Raw genomic sequence first — 20,912 nt, 5'->3', positions numbered from 1 at the left:
AAAATTGCGAGATAATCGCCGGTAGGTAACGCGTGAACTAAGGTTAAAAATGCTGAGGCCTCTCAATGGAGATGAATCATGAGAGAAGAGGCGTCGCGGAGAGGGGAATTGTGTGTAATTTCGCAGACAATTTTCATTCTGTATAGAGATCTACAGTGTAGTCATCGGTAGACTGCCATTTCATAAAAATCAGATGAAAATGTCTTATGCTAAAAATAGAAGAACAATACTATTCTGTTCGTAACTTTGGAAATTTGATAAATGCCATAAATCCATGAAGATCCACAGTGATCAGCAGGCATATCGGTGCTCCATTTCCAGGACTCGCCGAACAGAGTTCCTCGAACGGTTCTTTTCAGCGGAAACAGTGTCTGTCCCGCCGATGGATAAAACGCTCTCAGACAATAAGAACTGTGGAGGAGTAGGAGGCGAGTAGACATCGCTGACGGTGTGTGTTCGCTGTCACAGAGAGCGTTCTCTTCTCTCTCGGTGTCAGCCATGATTGCAGGCGCGCACGCGTTTTGTCCGCGGGTACAACGGCATTATACGCGCGGCGTTTTGTGCGCGTGATATTGCAGCCCCCTGACAAAAGGTGTGCAGAGCGAGCGCAGAGTCACGGACAAAAGCTCGTAAAACGCTTGTTAAAGGCGCGAGACACGCGCGATTCGCGCCAGAAAAATAAAGATGGAGAGAGAGAGGGTCCGAATCCGAGCGATTGCACGTAATAAAAGCCAGAACGCGGCATTCAGGCTCAATCAGGGGCCGGCTGCCATTGGTTCGTTGACTTTCTCTTCCTGAACTCTTAACCCGTGACGTTTAATCTGCTTTTTGTTGGTCGGCGTGTGCGTGCGATCGAGCACCAGCAGCTTACACGCCGCTCCTCGCTGGATCATCTTTGCGAAAGCTACTCTAATTTGTCCGTTTCACTTGCCGCCTCTGAGATTTCGTATTCCGAGGCAACTCGAATCCAAATGACAAGCCTCTTCGTAATCACAATATTCTATTAATTCGATTATACATATGCGTGACAGTTATACGCCACCATTTTCTACGTTAATTTCAAGGAATTTCGACTAACTTTAACAAGAAATAATTCTGGAAACTAAATGAACTGGAAATTAAATCCGCAGTCTGGTCATAAATAACGATATGCGCAAACTTAATTTCCCACGTGTAAAATTACGACACTCTTGCGAATCTAGGATTTAAATATTGCGGTCAGAAATTCAGGGAGACAGCTAATTGACAAAGCAGTCGCCTAACCGGCCCAGATAGCTAAGTACGAGTGTTTCTGCCCGTTATCAAGGACAAAGCCCCCTGTCCAGATAACCCTGTGTCACGGGATTCATATCGTTGATCGTTGCGTCAGAAATCATTGAAAAAGATTGTTGTGTACGTCCGCAGCGCAGGTCACACGCGTCGAATACAAACAGGCACGTGGAACGATGACGCGTCATCGCCCGGGTAAACAGAACACGTGGGTTGACATTTTCTCGACCGCCCCGGCTCGATTAGCATAGTAAACCTTCTTCTCGGATGAGACTATAATTAGATTCGCGGTCTGTTCTCGACAGGCTGCTTAAAGCCCTCCTCCTACTACTCCTCTTCTTCCATGTGCCACCTCCCACCCCTCCGTCTCCGCACGCACCGTTAATTCTCATCGTCCTCGTGCTCCTCCTGTGCTCATCGCTGCTGATGGATTTTATCTGGTGACTCGGTGAGCCGACCTTGACACACAGTCGCCCGGAGAAATCCACGACGTTCTTCCATTTTGACATTTCGCGATTTTTTTAGCACTGGCCACGGTTCCAAAGTTCATAGTGTTTGGCACTGTAACGATCAGGAGTTAACTGAAACGTTAATTCTTCTTTTACGAACGTTATTAATGTGAAAATAGTTCATCGGTCCCAATATTTCAAATTATACCACATTTTTGGACGCAGTCTGATAATACAAATTTTAATTTAATCCCTCTCAATTCTCGACAGATTTAATTTCGACGACCCAGTCGACCGGGAACCGAATTGCGCAGGTCAACAGGACCTTCAGCTTTCGGAGTCTGTGTACTCAGCGGAAAGGTTCAGGACGACCTCCAAATAAAACGGAAACTCGAAAGTATACTCGACAAACAGCTCGGCCATTAAATCCAGCCGCCCACTCAGCGATTCCTCAGCGAGCTCGTATAACGTAAACAGAGAAAATGGCCGTTTCGCTGACGAGCTTGAAGCAAGAAGCGCTCACGAGGTTCTTGTTCGAGCAATACGATCGAATGGCGTTCGAGACACGGGGTCTCGAATTCGAAACTGCGTCGGCTGTTTGCGAGTAATATGGCGAAACGGTATCTTATCGCGAGAAATGTATTCATACAGTTCCAGCAAAATAGATAGCGCGATAACAGGCGATAAGGTGGTAGGAATCGGAGCCGCCGCAGATCTTTTTACATCCATGCTCGACACCGTTGCTGTATTGATAACAACCCGCGGTGTGTTTCGCGATCTTTCATTGCCGATCCGATTGATTCGATCGTCCGAAGACCTCGATAACGATTCGATCGAACGGATCACAGCTGCGAGAATACGTCGATCCTCGTCCCGACCGCTTCTCCGGCCACGAACACCTTGCGCACGATCGAGTTCCTCGAGCTCGACCCACTTTCACGATCATTCCCGATCGGTTTCTTGCGCTCGAGATCGTCCTGCTCTTCCAGCCAGCCGAGATCGATCTTGTTTTATCCGTTGCGATACTGTAATCAACTATGCATTTTTCAACCATGCTTCTCGCTCGATTTTTATCCTCTTTCTTCCCTTTGCATCTGTGTACTCGGTGTTCAAGAATTTCTTGCTGCTCTTGATCTAGCAGCGCAAAACATGAAATACTCGAGCTGGGTTTCTTGGATTAATCTATCAGCGCTTCTGCTCCAGCGATATTTACAATCGCCACTTTTGCTAGCCCCAGGTCGTTTAATCCGACGAAACTGGAGATCCATTTTTCTAGCCCCAGATCAAAGAATTTCTCAACAGTAGTGCGTCGTTTAACCAAATAAACCATTGGGAGTCTACGAATATTTAAAAATTTCAGAATATCGTGTGATTTTTTAATAATTAAAGCTATGAAGAGAAGAAATGAGTCTACAGTCTATTAATGACTGCATCTTATCTGGTCAACATTGTCAGAACAAGTTGCTCGATTAAATCGCTCAAGATAAAGGTCTTCGATAACGACCAGAGTTATCGAACAATTGATCAAGAAGATTCTCACGCGTTGATGTTCGACATACGAATCCACTGAATTCATTGGGTGATAAAATAGCGTGAAATGTACGTCACATTTTTAAAGAGGTTTAGTAGAACGGATCGATAGTTAACGGCCACCCGGTACTGTCGGAGTCGCGTCGCGGCGCATTAAATTTCAGACGAGCCACGGGAAACGACTATAAGAGAGCCCGCCGATAGAACTTGCTGACGACGCTGCGGGGAGAAACTACTCTCGAGGTTTCCTATGTACGTGCCCGGTCAGCAGACGACGGGACTTGCTGACTATCCGCATTTCTGTCCCTCCATCGCGGCGTAACCGCGTTTCGCTCCGTCGAATTGAAAGGTAACGCTTGGAAAACAAAGTGGCTGAAACGCGCGCGCGCGCGCAACGGGAGGAAGCACTCGCGGAAAGTTAGGCGAGTGAGTGAGTGAGAGAGAGTGAGAGAGAGAAACACGACGGTAAAGGGAGAACCAACAGACAGAGAGAACGTTAAAAGAGGAGGAGGACAGGTATTCCAGTAATTTCGAAATTCCTCCGTCCGGGTTTCCAGCAGCGTTTTATCGTCCCTGGTACGGGCTCGCAAGAACGGGAATTGCAAATTGCATTCCCCCTTGACGGGAACGACGTCTTTTTGTCCAACGTTCGACCAACTCTTTTTCCACGACCCCACGCTCCCTCTACGACCTATCCTCCGCTAGTTTCTTTGATGTCTATTCCTCGATTGATAATAGGCTTCGATGTTTATTCAATATTCATTCAGGACGACTTCATTGACGTTCGAACTGATGGCTACCAGGGAGCCGCGCCGCGGGTCGTAAATATTTGCTCGCTGCCATTCAGGAAACTGGTTATTCTTTTATTTGAAAGTCTAATTCGGAAATTCTTGACTTGCGATTATATCATTGCTGTGGTAGTATGGTCGCGATCGATGCGAATGCGGAGAGTCGCGGACTCTTGGAGGCAGCCCTGGGAACCTTGAGGTTGGAGTTAGGCTTAATGAGACGATTCTTTAATGTGTTACAGTGATTTATAAAAATGATGTTATGTAACGAAACTGGAGACCGACTTTGCTGGGTCAGAGATAGGCAGACACAAACATTTTATTTAAATTAAAATTTCGAATAAAGTGGGTTTACTCGTAGAATTATTCGAAGACCACTAAAACCACTGGACAAAGTCCAAATTCTATCGAGTTTAGTGTCATTTTAATCGGAAGAACGCTACGAACTGGCTGGCGCCACTTCCATGCAAAAATTATGAAAAATAGACAAGTTTTGCAATTGAATTACACACCGATATACCTGAGCGGGCGTCGGGTTGCCTGGCTGTGTTTATTGCACCCCTTTGCCACAGGCCTGACAGAAAATTATTCGAAGGATTTATTCGAAGACCCCACGATTTTTATTCGAAATTTTTATTTCAATAAAACTTTTGTCCATCTCTGTCCTAGGTCAAAGAATTTCTCGTCTATCCGAACAAACCGGACTCACTTTAGCTATCCCCAAAGAAATGAGGAAATTGGAGGTAGCGAATGGTGGAAGTACGGAGACGGTCCCGCGAAATCTCGGTCGAAATGACTCGCGCAGGTGAGCAGCGGGTCGTGATGACAGATAACGCGTCCGTCCATCGGGTCGCGCGCGCGCCCGCGCCTTAGTTTATCGTTTCATGAATTATTTATCCGATGCCGTGCACGCGGCCCGCTCTCTCGCATTCCCCGCCGTTTCGACGTCTGTTATTACTTCCAGCGTGGCTGCTCGGCTTGGTCGTAGCGCGGCCTGCCGTGGTGCGATGCGTGCTTTTAGAAACGAGATCATTCCAGGCCGATGCCGAATGCGTGCGCGCCGTGTCCTAACCACGATTTATTCCCCAATTATGAGGAACCGACGGGAACCGAGGGGACAGACCTCGCTAGCCCAGACACAAAAGGATACAACCGAAAGGATCCAAAGGGATCCGTGTGGCGCGACGGGCTCGCCCGTTCTCTCGCCCTTTGGATTCCTTCGACCCTGCTCTCTAGTGGTCCATCTCTCTCCTCCTCTGGTCAGGCTGCTCCATTATTTCGGGGCGATTGCGATACTCTCTGAAAAGGAACCCTGTCTGATCCCCTCGGTCTTTTGTATTGTCTCTTCTTCGGGTAAATTGCTTCGGAATGCCAAGATTCGCCGGCAGCATCCCCGGCTATCTGGTTACCCACTCTCAATCTTCCTTGAAAATTGCTGCCTCCAGTCCCAGAATTCATCAAGACATCCTTTATGCAATACCCTAATCGGAAATGCGATTGCCATCTACTGAAACTGGCTTCCATCTTTGTTAGGAATTGATGTTGCGAGCTCCAAAATTCACAATTCTTCATTCACTAATTTAATCTAGCAAATAACTATCCAGTTCTTGCAGAAGCTAGTCAATTTTTCAGACAATCCACTATCCAATTCTAAGCTATTTCAAAATGCCACGTACAGGTGATCCAAGGGGTTGAAGAACCAAGTCTTGCAAAACCAGGAAGACCGTCGTTCAAAATTTCTTTCACATTTTGAGGACAGCCTCAAACCTCTGACAAGAGCCTACGACCTGTCCCAGAACCTTCCCGAAGGTCTGCAAAGTTGCCTCGCCCGTTTCACCGAGGGGGAACGAGTTCCAGCGTATTGGTCTCGGGGATTCCGGCGACTCTAAATCAGCAAGTTCGCCGAAACATTTCGCGAGCACCCGGTACACAGAACGGGAGTAACTGTACCGTCAACGGAGGCTTGCGGTTGGCCGCGTGTACGCGGAGACAGTCGGGATTTATATACGCCCTCTTCCCTCGCGCTCGGAGCCCCGGAGAGCACGCCGGAGGAGTTTCCGCGGAGCGAAGAAGGTAATTAACTCCGCGCGCGGGATTGGAAGGCGTGGGTACAGAGAGCGAATTTACGGGCGAACGAGGGAGCGAGAAAATGTTTCGGTAAACCTGCTCCCTCTCTCTCTATCTATCCCTAGACCCTACCCAGGCCTTTAATCCATCGCCCTTGCACAACTTTTGTAGAAACTTTGCACTCAATTGGAGAATTAATCTGGAAAGTCAATCAAAGGGGAGGCTCGAACTCTCAAGTAGATGAATTTCTCGGTTCTGCAACTTCGTCTGCGACGAAGTTCGACAACCGAAGTAATTAATAAACAGCGTTGCCCGGTTCGTAGACACTTGCTGCACGCGATTCTACTTCTGAACAACCTCTACAGATTCTCGAGTTACTGGTATGTTTTTCTGACGAGATCAATTCGTTGTTTCTGTCAGCGATTGCAGTTGAAAGCAGACTGGATGGATATCGAACTGAGTTTGGTTTCTCGATATTTATTAGCAGTGTAATATTAGTTATTTTCGTGAGATCATTGTTTTTCGATGGATATCGAACTGATTTGATACGAGTATTTATTTGGTCTCTTCCAGCCAGGATTGTTGAATGAAAGTGAATGCAGGGGTCGATACGAGAATAGCGTAGCGTCATGAAGCTGACTTATGCGGGTTCCCGAGTTAATTTGTTCGATTCCCTAGCCGGGGAGCCGCGTTGTCTAGCGTAGAACGAGGTAAATATGTCCCTGCCGCCTCTTTTTTACCGTTCCCGTGCCCTCAGCTCTTTGATTAACCGAGGGGATTGGGATTAAATTATTAGATCGGGGAGCGTCGTAAGAGCGTCCACGATCTATGAAATCACCTTGACCAAAATCGACGCGATCGATCGGTGCGAAAGTGCTTCTTGTCCACTCGATATCGAGACAGAACACAATCTTCAACCCTGGGTTTTCTAATGTTTTCAATTTACGATTATTGGGATTACAAAGAGATGCATTTATACATATAAAAGGACGCCTGAAAATTCTTGTTATTTTTGTACAGTGAAATAGTGTTGCTAAAAAAATTTTAACCCTCAGTACTCCGGTGGTGACCGACTAAAAATGATTATTAAATAGGTTGGTATCTAATCAATAACCGAATATTTAAGTGCATGAGGTGTTACATCAATTTGATATCCATAAACTGAGTAAATAAAATGATATAGAATGGAAGAAACGTTTAATTTTCGCGTTAAAATAGCTCCGAGTGCAAAAGGTTAAATCGGTTCAAGTTCCAGTAGATCGTCGAAGTCGAAATTGACTGGTTTTGAGGAAACGAAGATGGAGGATCGCTCCTTTCACCGTCGGCCATCTTGGGGATCAAACGAAAGTAATGTTAGCGGTTGATAAATGTTCTGTTACATCGTCGGCAGTGTGTCGTAAGCCTGTTTGGTCGAAGTGGGTCGGTCGGAGGTATTCCAGCGACACCGTATCGATCGGCGGCTAGAATTTATTGCTCGAAAACGAAGCTCGACGGTTCAGGGACATCGACCAGCAACGAACCCGCGCCGATACTCGTGCGAGCCGAGGAGAAGACAGAGAGGAGAGGCAGGTGCAACGCGAGGCATTCCTGTCGAACGGAAAAACAGGCTCGAGTGTCAACCACGATCGGGTCTGTCCCGTGCATTTTAATTTCATCGACTTCCTCGGCCGTGCGAGGCATCCGAGAGAACCACATACACACACGCGCACACACACACTAACGCCCCTCTCGCCGTGGAGATAATCTTATCGCCGTCGATTTCCAGCTGGATCGCCTCGCTCGAATCTTTCCGAGGGAAAAGTTCACTCGACCCGATAAACATAAAATTTTAAACGTCTCGGAACCGCTTTTAAAAGCCGCACGGTCGCCGTCGAAGGGGGACGAGTGATGCAATTACGATTTTAAAAAACTGCCTCGCCGGCATCTCATAAATGTTAACGGGCCCCGCGCGATCACAATCGCGGCTCTGTTAATAGAAGCGAAATTTATTCGCCACGGAGTTCCACGAGGGGAAAGAAACTGTTCCATATTTTATAATCGCTTCGACATTCACACCTGCCTCTTTAACCGACCAGCTGTAAAAATCTTCTTTCGCCCGTCTCGCTTCCTTATTGCTAGCCGAAATACGCCTACTTCCAAGGACACCCAGTAGAGCATCCCGAATGTCGATGAACCCCGAGAAACTGCAAGTACCGAGCCTGTTCCATTGAATGGAGAGCCGTGAATCGCCGGAACCTGTACGAGTATCATTCAGCGAGAAAGAAAGTCGAGAGGAATGCTAGGCGCTCGGAGCGCCGGGGACGACCGAGGCGTTACATCAACTTGCCCGTCAATTTCACCGCGCTCCACGTTGGACACCGCCATCAACGGGCGCAACAAACTGTAACGAGCACTACGAACCACGCCGAACTACTTGTCCGATGTTTTTTCCCTTGATCGACTCTCGAAATTGCCAACGGAACGAATATTAAAATCGACGGGCACCGTTTTATCTTCTCGGATCACCGAGAGTTCCTCGATATTCAATTTCTTATCTCGGTGTTTACAGGAAACTACGCAGGGAAAAGTACAACAACAGAAGATATTTTCGCTCTACAGTTATAAATCTGTCAATTAATTCAGCGGTCGCGTTGCTATTTGCGCCGTGAAATGCATTATTTTTCCGGCTACGTGAATATTTATGAGCAGAGAACTACCTGCGAGCGAGCATTAAAGTAGTGAAATTGTGCCAAGGATGCCACGACAGACAACGAGAGCCAAGTCACGCCTACGTGACACCGGTCGTTAACCGCTAACACGTCGAAATCACGCGCACACCAGCTCAATCATTAATGAAGAATCATCGAGGCACAGAGGTACGCGGAAAAAAAGTTTCTGGTTCAGACAACCAACCCCCTGTTGATCTCCCCCTCCACCCTCTGCGTGTGTCACTTCGATTGTCGTTGCGTGGCACGGCTTCACAGGGACGTGACAAGTGCATGTAGCCTCGGTTAATTACCGGCTCGGTAACCCCGCCGACTAATTAGCTCCGGTAATTTATGAGGAAGCTCGCGCGGCCGCGTTCGGGTTTATCGTGCGTTTATAAATAATGCGCTCCAATTAGAAGTTCGCGTTCCTCGCGCGGCCGTAACTTCGCGCCATAACGGGCCCCGGAGATTAACAGCCGAAACACGAACGAACCTGCACTGCCATTTTAAGGTAATCAAATCTTCGAGTTTACCATTCGACGGTTCCTTAACGAGCACTTGTACTCGAACAAATTTATTCGACCGTTTTCCCACAGAAATTTTACCACGGTTGGTACATCTACAGTTTCCTCCAAAAATTTAAAAGGTGTTCTTTACGCTGCTTGGAATTTTCTGTCGCTAAACTTCCCATAAAAATCTTACCAAGGTAGATCCAATTTTCATTTTCCTCCAAAAATTTATCAACGGTACGGTGATTAGAATTTTCTATCACTAAATTTTATTTAAAAATGACCGAAATACAACCCCTAGACATTTTTATTCACCAAAATTGATAAAAAAGATATGAAGATTGCAAGATCGCACGTTGCTTAGAATTGTGTCGCTAGATTTGATTTAAAGAAAATTGCTTTTCGCCTAGGATTGATCGAGAGCGCAACCCCTAGATATCTGTATCCAGAGAAATTGAAAATAAAGAAGATAGCACGACGTTCATCAACGGCGTCCCACGCGTTAATTTCTGGTTCGTTTACCATGGCCGAGCAGAAGGGCCGTCGTGAAACCAATTCCGAGATAAGAAGCGAAGCGTGGAAAAAGAAGATGTACGAGACGCGATGATTTTCCGAAAGGTCATGCTCGCGGAAAGGTCAGAAGCTGCCGGTATTTCTAGGAAGTTTTAAGGTCACGGGGAACTTGGGGAAAACTCGAAGCTTGGCAAATTCAATTTCTCCAGTCGAGGTTTGCTCGCGTGAAGAGAAAAATAAAAAGCGGCGAAGAAAAAGAGAAAAGTGGAGCGAAAGTTCGTCGGAATGAAATCCAATAACGACTTCGGGGGCTTGAGCGACGAGGACGCGAAGAATTTCAAGTTTCGAGAAACGACTGAGCTAGAAGAACGAGAAGAAGAAGAAGGAGAAGGAGGAGACGAGAGGGAGGGAGATGATTTTTTAAAATGGCAGCGTCAGCTTTAATCCGCTTTAAGCCCATCGACGAGGAAGAAACTACATCGAGAGAGGCAGGGTGTCGTGGCACGAAACGAAACACCGTCGGGCTCTATTGTTGCGTACCGTGGAGTGCATAATTAATGACCTTCGTGCCGGTCGAGTTTTGCAATGCAAATGCCGGTTGGAATCGCTCGCTCTATCCCCCTCTTTCTCCTTCCCCTCTCCTTTCGCAGAAATAAACGGGCGCCGCATGCATGTATACCGACCCCGTTGCTGCTTCCTCCGATAAACACCGTGAAAGTTTCTCGATCGGTCCTCGATCGATCCGCCGGTGATCGAGAAGATCGCCTCGACGTCAGCCGCGACATACACTGTAATTTAGCAATTCATTCACCTCCTTTCCATTTTTAAATCCCTTAACACGCCTCTCCCGACACGATTACTCTGTCGCACACTTAACGTGAAATTAATCTCTGCTACAATATTTCTTCGCATTAGCACACGACTCGAATAATTCACCAGATACGCATCAGGAGATCCAGAGATATTCCGAAAGCTCCAATAAATTCACGCGAAATTCAACCGCGGAGCAGTTCCGCGAAATTTAAATGCCGATCGTTATCGCTCGTACGTGATCAAATAAATTATCACACCGCGAGCGAACAAATCTTCGCCGCGACAATTCACAGAGAACACCCGGTACGTGGAAAGAGGAGAGAAAAAGGTATCGGGAAAGCTTCTAGGAATCGCCGGCGAGAATAAATCAGCGCAGCCTTCGAGGCGTCCCAGAAGCGCGTTTTTCTCTCTCTCGATCTATCGATCTCGTCCTTGCGGATCGAGCTGCGCAGGAAGAGGAAAACCGACGACGGGAGATAAAAAATCCGACACTCGATACACATTCTTATCGACGTACACGATATCCCGCTTGAAAAGAGCGCTCCTTTTTATGCAACGCTCGGCAAGGTCGCGCGATCCACGCAGGATCTATCGCGGGAGGAAGCGCCGAGCGATTAGACTGACCTTCGAGCGACGTGACGGAAGCAGCACGCTGGTTTAGATCCTAAATCCAAGATCCGACTGGCCTCCATTCATGTTCCCAACGACGCTCTATCACTACCGGAAGCAACGCAGGATTTCGATGATTTTCTTCCAAGATTTAGGTATGATTTATGCTTCCATTCACGTTATCACAACCGGAAGTCACTCGATGATCGAAGGTAATAATTTCGATGATCTTCTTCCAAAAAAAACTGAGTAGACTGACCGCGGCCAAATCGCTCGAGTTTTTCACAAAGACTACGACGTTCTGGATCCGCGAGCAGCCGAGAGGCGGGCGAGCGTTATCGGAGCCGCGAAATGGAAAACACTCGGCCGATGATAAGCCGGTTATCGAGAATTATCTGCGCGCTGACGAACAGATCCTGCGCAAGACCCATCGGGGAACTTGCGAACCGAGAGAGACCACGAGATTAAAGACACGATACCGGAGATGGTACTCTTTCTCCCACTGATCCGAGCGGGACGAAAGCTCGCCAAGGACTGGCAGGACACAGTTTTCGTAGGGTGGAAGAAGGGCAGGTAGAGGTCCTACCCGGGACCCCGCGTGAAAGGATCCTCTCGGGTTTATGCACCCATACGTAGCCGCAACTCATGCGACCCGCCGGTTCTCAACCTGTTCCGTCACTTTCTTCCTTCGGTATAGCTCTTGCGGACCCGTCACGTGGCCCACCGAAAGATTAACGATCTTTCTGAGATCTTTCTATCTTTTTTTGGAACCCTTCGACGAGGAAAATATATTTAATGCCCCATCTTGTGGAATTTCATTTCTAACAAAAATCGAATGAGCGAAAACATTTATTTAGTGTCTCCGAGATTTGCGACCTCGTTGATTCTAGAATTTGTATTGCTATTTTATTTCCTTGTAAAAATTGGGTAATCCGGTGTCTTCGTCATTTGCCACCCTTAAATATAGACAGTAGAATATTATTACTATATTTCTCGCAAGAATTGAGCGAAGGAAAATTGTAGTGCAGTTTGACAAAACACAGTGGCTTAATTGATGGCACATCTCGCGCGGCGTTTGACTCATCGTATTTTCGTAAAAAAAAAACCTCGCAATCTTATCGGAGCTCTACGGCTCGGGAATTATTTTCTTCATCAGAAGAAACACATTATTCACAATGATTACACAAGTCTCCCGGAGATATCAGTGTTTGCAGCTTGTTGACCTCAAAGGCATCGTCGCCTGCGGCTGTTTTCTCTTCCTGAAGTTCGAACCGAACACGAAAGTAACCAAACCGTTTTATTTTCGATCTAGAAATTTTGTAACCCACGATTTCGAAACACATCACCGAAATAGTTCGTTCGCCCGAGAGACGTTACACTCGGAAAAAAGTCGACGCGGAGCAGTTTGGTTGAAACAACTGTGTTTTTCGACAGTGTCAAATTGTTTACTCGATGGGGAAGACAGGAAGAGATTATACAACGACTCGATGAGGAGATACGAAGATAAGAGTCGGCTCGCAGGAGCTTCGCGTCTCGAAATTATCTGTATTGCGTAAGGTCTCGTGGAACGCCGCACAGACACCGTGAAAAATTCCATGTCATCGAGAGTTCATGCTCATGCCTCGCATTCTCGACGGTCTCTATCGGAAGCAATCGCGGCTACATACTACCAAGGCCGAGCAATTCTTTTATCGAGCACATGTCGCGTGGAAATGCGAACAACGCGGGAAATCGCACACGGTCACTCGACAGATTGAAATACGAAATTGGAGCACACAGACGCCGCCAAGAAACAACACTAATTAATGGAAATACTGCTGACGCTGGAACCCCAAAGGATTGTTAGACAAATTGATCAATCGTGACACAGAGCCAGGTCTCACGCTGTTAACCCTTAGCAGTCGAGGGGTGACTCAGATTATATTCGACTGTTGCATGAAAAATTAGTTCACTGATTTACATTCAATAATTCCACGATCCTATATTTACATTACTAAATAATTCCTACACATTTACACTCAGTAAAATAAGTCTCCGTATACCATTTAAAACAGAATAACTTTTCTATAATTATACCAAATGACCAAATGTTTTGTAAGCAATTAGAAGCATTGGTTTACTAAATGATGTGCGAAATATTTTCTGAAAATTACAATTTACAAGGTTGCATGCAAAAATAAAAAAGGCACTTCTCAAAACTTTTTTATTTGGGCACTTAATAAAAATTTACAATACATGTTTTGTAGATCTCTTCGTTATATAATTATGAAAAAGTTATTCTGTTTTAAAGGGTGTATGGAGACTTATTTCACTGATTGCAAGTATTGTATGAGAACACGAATTTCATATCCGTAAAATGAAAAAGATCGAATGCAATGGAATTATTCTCGGCCGGAAGAAATGTTTAATTTTCCAGTTGAAATAGCTCCGACTGCAAAAGGGTTAAACCTGCACGCATTGGATTTTTCCAGTGAATGTTCAGCAGTATGAAGAGGATGCACGAGAGATGTTAAAGGTTACCATACGTTGAGACCGACGAAAAAATGAGAGACCCTGAGAGTCCGAGGCAGGCAGCCAAGTACACAGAAGTGCGGGGCAGGTTTTCGGTGACTGTCAGGGCTGTAACACGCACAAAAGGCAGGTGCTGGAATGCATTGATTGCCTGCTGTCCCCCTCCCCCTCCCGGTATCCCTGGTTCCCAGCCTGTGTTGTTGGTCGTCTTTCTCGCTCGCAGCCAGCATCCGCGTGTGTCCCTACCACCCGTATCTGGTCTGGGAACAACCACCCTTCTCTCCCAGGGAACACAGGAGGAGAGAGACCCCTCGAGCCCAGGGAGAACTCGTTTTCCTTCGGTTCGTTCGCTCTCTTCTCGGATTATTCCTCTTTTCTCGGGACACGAGGGCGGCCCCCGCTGATCCACTGCTTCCCCCCTTCTCCCCTCAAATACGTCACTCCTCTTCCTTTCGTTTTGCTTTCCATATCGGTCGCATTTGTTATTCGAACACGATGATCGACGGCCTACGGATCAGACGATCTACGCTGATCGACGCGAGCTACCTGGAAACTCCATCCCCACTCTGTCTGTAGCTTGAGTATATGATTTCGCGAAGTACTTCTTCAGGATGTTGTAACTTTCTTAAAACAGCTGTCGAACGAAAATGATTTATTCTTATAACTAATTGAGGATGTCTTTGCTTGTTTTTTATTTTGAAATCTTTCGAAATATGCTTTTGAAGATACTTTTTATGGGCGTGTTAATCTTTCTGTTGTTCGACAGCAGTCGTTGACTCAACCCATTCACCAGGGACTGAGTAATTGCGAATGACTAAGGGTCAAAATTGACCTGGACACCGCCGTCGGGTAATTAGGGGTGGGTCGCAGGTAGACTGCGGATTTTACGTGTTTATGGCATTTATTACTTTATGGTTATAGTAAACTGACAATGCCATTATTCTGTCCTGGTTAAAATCTTTAAAGATCGAACTGCGGTCTCTTGCCATTGATGGAGACAATGGGCTGTAATTGAACGCCACTAAAAGTTATCCTACATAAAATTCGAATAATGTCGCACTTTCTAATAGAACGGACACGGTGTACCTATTACGAAATACCTTTTGGTAAAACCGTGTTGCCGAAGTATGCAGAAAATGTTTGATCATTTTTGCATACCCTGGCCGGACCAAGTGAAACAGCAGCGGGGGTGGATCTTTCTCCATCGGGGGCGGTTACACGTTTCCAGGAATTCGCGGAATCGACGAAGGAATCCGAGGCAATTTTATGAGATGTTAATAGGGCACCGGTTCCGGCTTTGGAAAATTTCCGGGTTTCCGTCGAGACGGGGTTGGAAGCGGCTGGCAGTAAGCGCAAACTTCCCGCGAAATTCCGCAAAGGGAATTCCTAGGTTTCGTGTAACCGTGGTCGCGGTTTCCCCGAGAAATACTTCCTTTCTACACGGGACTCCGCGCGCCTCGAAATGTACTGAATTATTCCGCGCGTGGGCTACGAAACGACCGTCGGCTCGTCTATATTTTACAGTCGGAATGAAGCGCAGTCTCTTTGCTCACGATTGCTACCGGAAATATCCTGTTTTCGCGTAAACAGTCGCGGAACGCGTTCCACCGAACTCTCTACATAATTGCGCGAATTCTTCAAACAGAGTTCCGCCGCTGACGAAACTCCGATTACATTCTGCTGGATTTTTGCGCGCGAGATATTCGAGCACATGCTCTCGTCGGAAATGTGGATATTGCTCCGAGAGCAATTTCGAAGAAAACTTGTTTTTTCGGGAAGTTCAGATGTTTGAAAACAGCTTAACACGTAGATTCAATATCAAGAATATTATTCCTGAAGCTAAACCTTGCGTCCGGGTCTGAGCACGAAGATTTCAATTGTTTATTTTTTGCGGAGCTTATGGGGAAGGGAAAAAATTTGTGATTGTTGTAGTCGAATCACGGGGACTTCGAAACGAGGATCCCCCTCGATTGTATTTCATTCCCATCGAGCGCCCTTAATCGACTCGCCCACGCTTTCACCCCAAGACAATTTCCCGGAAAACTCGGCTGCCCGGATAGGAATTGAAAAGCAACGATCGTTGGGTTACTAGGCTCTGGGGTGGTTTTCCCCTTGGGGCCAGATTCCGTTTTCCTTGTTATTCATTCCCCCCCTTGCCCAGTACCCCGCGAAACTGTTCCGTAATCATTTTTCAGGCCGTACATAGTTCGATGCACTTTTCTCAGGCTGTGACAGATCGCTTCTCATTTTAAAAAACATAATGCTAACAGACACAGAATGTTTGAAAATAATCGCATGGAGTGTGACAGAAACATTCATCCCCTTTGTCAAGGGTTGATTTTTCTAAATTGACATTCAACAGACGTTTATAAATTGGTTTATAGCCTGTGCTGGCTAGTACGGTCCTCCACAGAAGTTTAAAATAAAAATACAACCACTATGGGTTGTTTCATAGTGCCCCTCCCAAAAAAAACAAAAACTCTTCGAATTTTCCTCAGAGTCATTTGATGTTACAGATTTTGAGCAACTTCGGAGCCCATTCGCAGGCCGCTGAGATTACGAACGTCGTGAATAAATTTCGTTGAGCTACCAAGGAAGGTTTTCTGTGGAATTCGATGATTAATTCACCGGGAATGCTCGACGTCTAGAGAAAGGGAAAAAGTCGAGTGGTTGTTTCGGAGATCGGGCCTCGGTTTCGGAGAGTGCCGGCGACTATAATTCCCGTGAATTTTTGTGTCGAGCATCTGTCGGACACGCTGCCGGCAGGCACCGGCACCGGCAGAACGAGGCCGGAGGTCATTAAAAACACGCGCGCCGGCGAAAAACAGGCAGTAAAGGCTGACTAACCTTTTGTTGTGCCAGCCTGAGGGACTCCTCGAAGTGCTTGTGAACTGCCTGCTCGGCAGCCCTCTGCTTCTCGAGCCTCTCCCTTTCCATCTTGGCCTCCCTTTTCTCGCGTTCACGATCCAGCCGGACTTCCGCTTCTCGCCGCTCCCTGCAACGAACACAAAAGTTTCAAGGTTACACACGGTTCTCTTCGGGTTCAACTTGGAGTAGATGCTCTCGGTCGATCCTCCGCGTCGAGTCTACCTCTCGATAATCTATTCTCGATTCTATTCACCCCAACAAACACAGGGACTGTGACAATGTTTTAAAAGATCTGCTTCCTTTCGATCAAATCATTTTTTAAATTTAGGTGGCCTCGTTAGACGATTTTATATCGGAAGGGAACGAAAATTGTACGCGATTTTACCACGTTTTTATTAGCTCGCTTTCTTGTTTGTTTGTCTGTTTGTCTGTTCGTTGGCAAATTTTGCAATTGATTTTATTATTTTTCTTTTGGGGGGGCGAGCTCTCCAGATTTGTAAAATCACAGACACATTCTTCTAACTTCGGGTTAAATAATCTTCGTAATTTAGCTCGCCTCGTTAGACGATTTTACATCGGAAGGAATTATTTTTCCTTTGGGGCGAGCTCTCCAGATTTAAAAAAAAATTACAAACATGTTCTTCGAACTTCAAGTGAATAATTTTTTAAATTAAGGCACCACCACTGGAGTTAGTCGATTTTATATTGAGGCAAGGGTACAAAAAAGGTATTATTATGATTTAGAAATGCCATAAATGGAAAGTGGATCGCTACGTAAAAATAAGAACCGAGAAGCATGGTTCATGTAAAGTCATCTCCCTCGGGCTAATTTCAGCAAGATAAATATAGCACAACAGTAATTATTCCGGCCGATATTTCCACTGTTTTGTCTGTGGCTTATTCATTCCTGAATGCATAAATGCGGCACTTTAGTAATCAAATATTCATCAGGCTGTCATTAAAAATACTACTTATACTGTCGAACGCAGCTGGATCGTCTGAATTGATCAGCGACCATCTACATCGTCTATTCCCAACATCTTTTCCACCGACACATATGAATAAAATTAAGTATTCGATTCTCGGTATTCTGTGGCAATTACGTCGGAACGTGAACGCTCAGCACTATTCCCATTTGTTTATTATATTAATAGAGAGATAGTAAATAGCAGACTAGATAAAAGCGCGTTAAAATAGCGCAATTAAAATCAGTATGTCTCCGGCGGTGCTCGTAGATGCTCGTACAAAAAGAGCCTTGATAACGCAACAACACCGACGACGACGGTGGCAGCTCGGCGTACATATCGTGACTTTTTAACGGAGTCGGTCAGATAAGCATTCATTAATGCTTGCGCAAGTTATTTATACTGTTACGTGCGGAACGCGCGTGTTTATCTCGCCTCCTCGGTCGGCGGACTTTACTATGCACGCGTTGGATTCACGCAATAAATAAGTGCTCGAGCTCGAATACCCAGTGTCTTTCAGTTTTCGTGGGAGCGTCTCTCTCTCTCTCTCTCTCTCTCTCTCTGTCCCGGGGAAACCCCGGACACGATTTTCCCATTGAAAATCAACGTTCAACAGGAAAATAAGAAAAACGATCGTTCCGCGAACAAGTGAATAAATTCGCCGCACCGAGGCGATTTATTATCGCCTTATCTTTTATCGGCTGCTGCTCGCTTCTCGCACACCAGAACACTGTCCGTAAATTAGCAATTTAATCGTGGAGCTATCGAGATCACCTACTCACGTTGCTTTATAGCAATAATTAGACAGCGGATCTTTGTGCAAAACTTTCTGGAATTGCAACAAACTGGAGCGAAATATTTTCTTTATTGATGTTTAACAGGTCGGAGATAGTGAAACAGCATTTCTAGATTCCTCTAATGTTTTTACTATTTTGAAAAAGCGTTGAATCAACAATCGTAAATTACAAATATCAGAACCCGTCATTCTGACGAGAATCTTAACAAAATGGAGAATACTTTTTTCTTGTGAAAAAATTCCTATATCGTAAAAACCTGTCACAACTGTGTATGTTTTGAGTATGCAAACAACGTTATTAATAGACCGTGGATTTCATCCGTGGACGACAGTAATGGGTCGACAAATTATATGCAAGACAGCAGAAACGTTTAGAGATGCGAGAATATCGTACCTACGTGGAATCGTTATAAGAACAGAAATAATCGTGTGTGGGAATTCAGCCAGACAATTTTTATTTTGCATAAAAATACCTGTCTATTAAAGAAGACAGGTGCATTAATAAAAGTGAGCAACATGTTTCTATTAATAATTCCTGCTACAAAGAATTTTCCAGACAACAAAATAAATATCTCCTCAACTCCGCCTCATGGTAAAATGATTCAGGAAAACGTGTCTTTCGTAAAACTGATAAAAATCCGATTGAGCCATCCGGAATTCGAAATTCCGGGAAGAGATTGCAGATCGTGCGATCGGTTAGGTTACGATCGGCGCCACTCCTCCGCAGCATTTCCAGAGAAAATGTTAGCAGGAGGAACAATTTGCCGGTGCAGTTTTCAGAGGAGGATAATGCAGAATCCGTGGGGAACCGGGAGTAGAGGCGAGCCGATGGGATCGTTTTCCAGGAGATCGAAAGAGGCTCCTGGAGGAGAGAGACTTGCTGCCTCTCTCGTACTCGTTCCGCGAACGGAGCGGAGCTTATTATTACGCTACGACGTGTACCGGAACAACCAGTTTCTGCATCCGAGCGATTTGCATCTCTGAAACGAGGCTGACTTATTCAGTCGGCCGCGGCGCTGCATAAATCGGCCCCGTGTTTTGCAACGTTTACCGCAAATGATACCCCCCATGCACGGACCCGAACTTCGGTGAAAGCGTCGCTGCCGTTCCCAGTTTCCTTTTTCTTTTCTTTCCTCCTCTTTTTTCCGCTCGTAACTTCCTGCGCTGCTGGGAATCGCCGATTTTTAAACGGTATCTGCTTTGTTGCTGCCACTGCCGTGTGAATCGCCGGGTTCTCGATCTGTGTGCAAGGTTGCAGTGATCGTTCGTCGGTGGTAAAGCCTTGCTGTGCTACTCTGTAGAAGAAATTGTCTGCATGGCTGCCCACGATTTTTATCGAGCCCTGTTTCGATCTCAATGATAGTTTCGTTTGCGACTAGAGTGTGGATTTTATGGATTTATAGCAAGCATGAGTTTGCACAATTTCAAAGTAGAATAATTATAATAATTCAGCAATAAAACAATATATTATTTCCAATGTGTTCAAATGATCAAAGAAAGAAGTGTAAATTGTATGTTGAGTTTCTATCTCTTGATGCAGACAATTTTTCTTTTGCACGAAGAACCGTAGTCTACCTATTCCGAATTATCTAGGCCAAATTAAAAAGAAAATTTCCAACATTTTAAAAGATCCTCGTTTCCAAAGGATTAAAGAGTGAATTATTTTTTCAAGTCCCTACGCAAGAATAACCACGAAACTGTTTTATAAAATCGAATTTCATCGACCTCTCTCAGCGGAAACCATCAGAGAATCGTAGAACGATCCAGTACACGAAAACCGCGCGTACCCGCCAGTTCAAGATGGATTCTCCGGGCCCCAGGGGGATTCACTTTGCAGCGGAAGATTCGAGAGCAATTTCCCGGGGCGAGATTCTCTCGAAGCCGAGAGCCGAGTTTCCGGCGAAAGAACGCGTTATGCATAAATCACGGGCACAAGTTTCCTTCTCTTTCCCGTTGGATCGGCGAACTTTTAATTTTATGGGAAAAACTTTAGAAAAGGCGTGTTCGTCGCCGGTCAGCGAGAGACCGGCGCAGCGGCCCGAGATATAAAAAAGAACACGCCGGTAACGAACTGATCGGGCAACGTTAATTTTAAACATGGCCGCTTGATGTTTATTAACGCCACGGCGAAACTCGGCGAACCTGCTTTCCATACAAATGACACGAGTCGCCCGTGCGGAAAAACCGCCGCAGCTCGAACCAGCTGCGACGACTTTCTTGGGACCTGGTCCTGGGTCCCTCTCTCTGTCTCTCTCTATCTCTCGTTCTCTCTTTTTCGACGAGTTCTCTCAGCGACTCTCTTTAGCGACGATCGGTGCCGGTTTTTAGCGGGTTAGCAACGTGGTACTTGCTCCGCAGGAAGTGCTGACGCGATCCCCAATCGATATTTCATACGAAGTTAGTAGTTTTATGAAATTTTATTTCTGGAGGCTGGAATCTGAATGAATTATCTCGGGGACTCACTGAAATCGTATACGCTTGTAGGAACAACGTTTGTGCAATTAATGAAATGAATTTTTACTGTCTCTCATTGTATAC

At 45.9% G+C, this 20,912-nt stretch overlaps 1 protein-coding gene across 6 annotated transcripts in view; it reads right to left on the bottom strand.

The window, feature by feature from the left end:
- Kdm3 (Lysine demethylase 3) overlaps positions 1 to 20,912 on the bottom strand; it is a 368,071-nt gene that overhangs the window by 18,877 nt on the left and 328,282 nt on the right. For all 6 annotated transcript variants that reach the window (XM_076438307.1, XM_076438302.1, XM_076438306.1 and 3 more), the window contains one exon: positions 16,593 to 16,740. In XM_076438307.1, the coding sequence (XP_076294422.1) occupies positions 16,593 to 16,740 (148 nt within the window). The remainder of the gene's footprint in view (positions 1 to 16,592; positions 16,741 to 20,912) is intronic.

The sequence above is a fragment of the Lasioglossum baleicum genome, chromosome 14 (genome assembly GCF_051020765.1).
Source record: "Lasioglossum baleicum chromosome 14, iyLasBale1, whole genome shotgun sequence".
In the NCBI taxonomy this organism is placed as follows: Eukaryota; Metazoa; Arthropoda; class Insecta; order Hymenoptera; family Halictidae; genus Lasioglossum; species Lasioglossum baleicum.
Note: the sequence above shows the minus strand (reverse complement) of the source record. Positions and strands in the feature narration are given on the sequence as shown.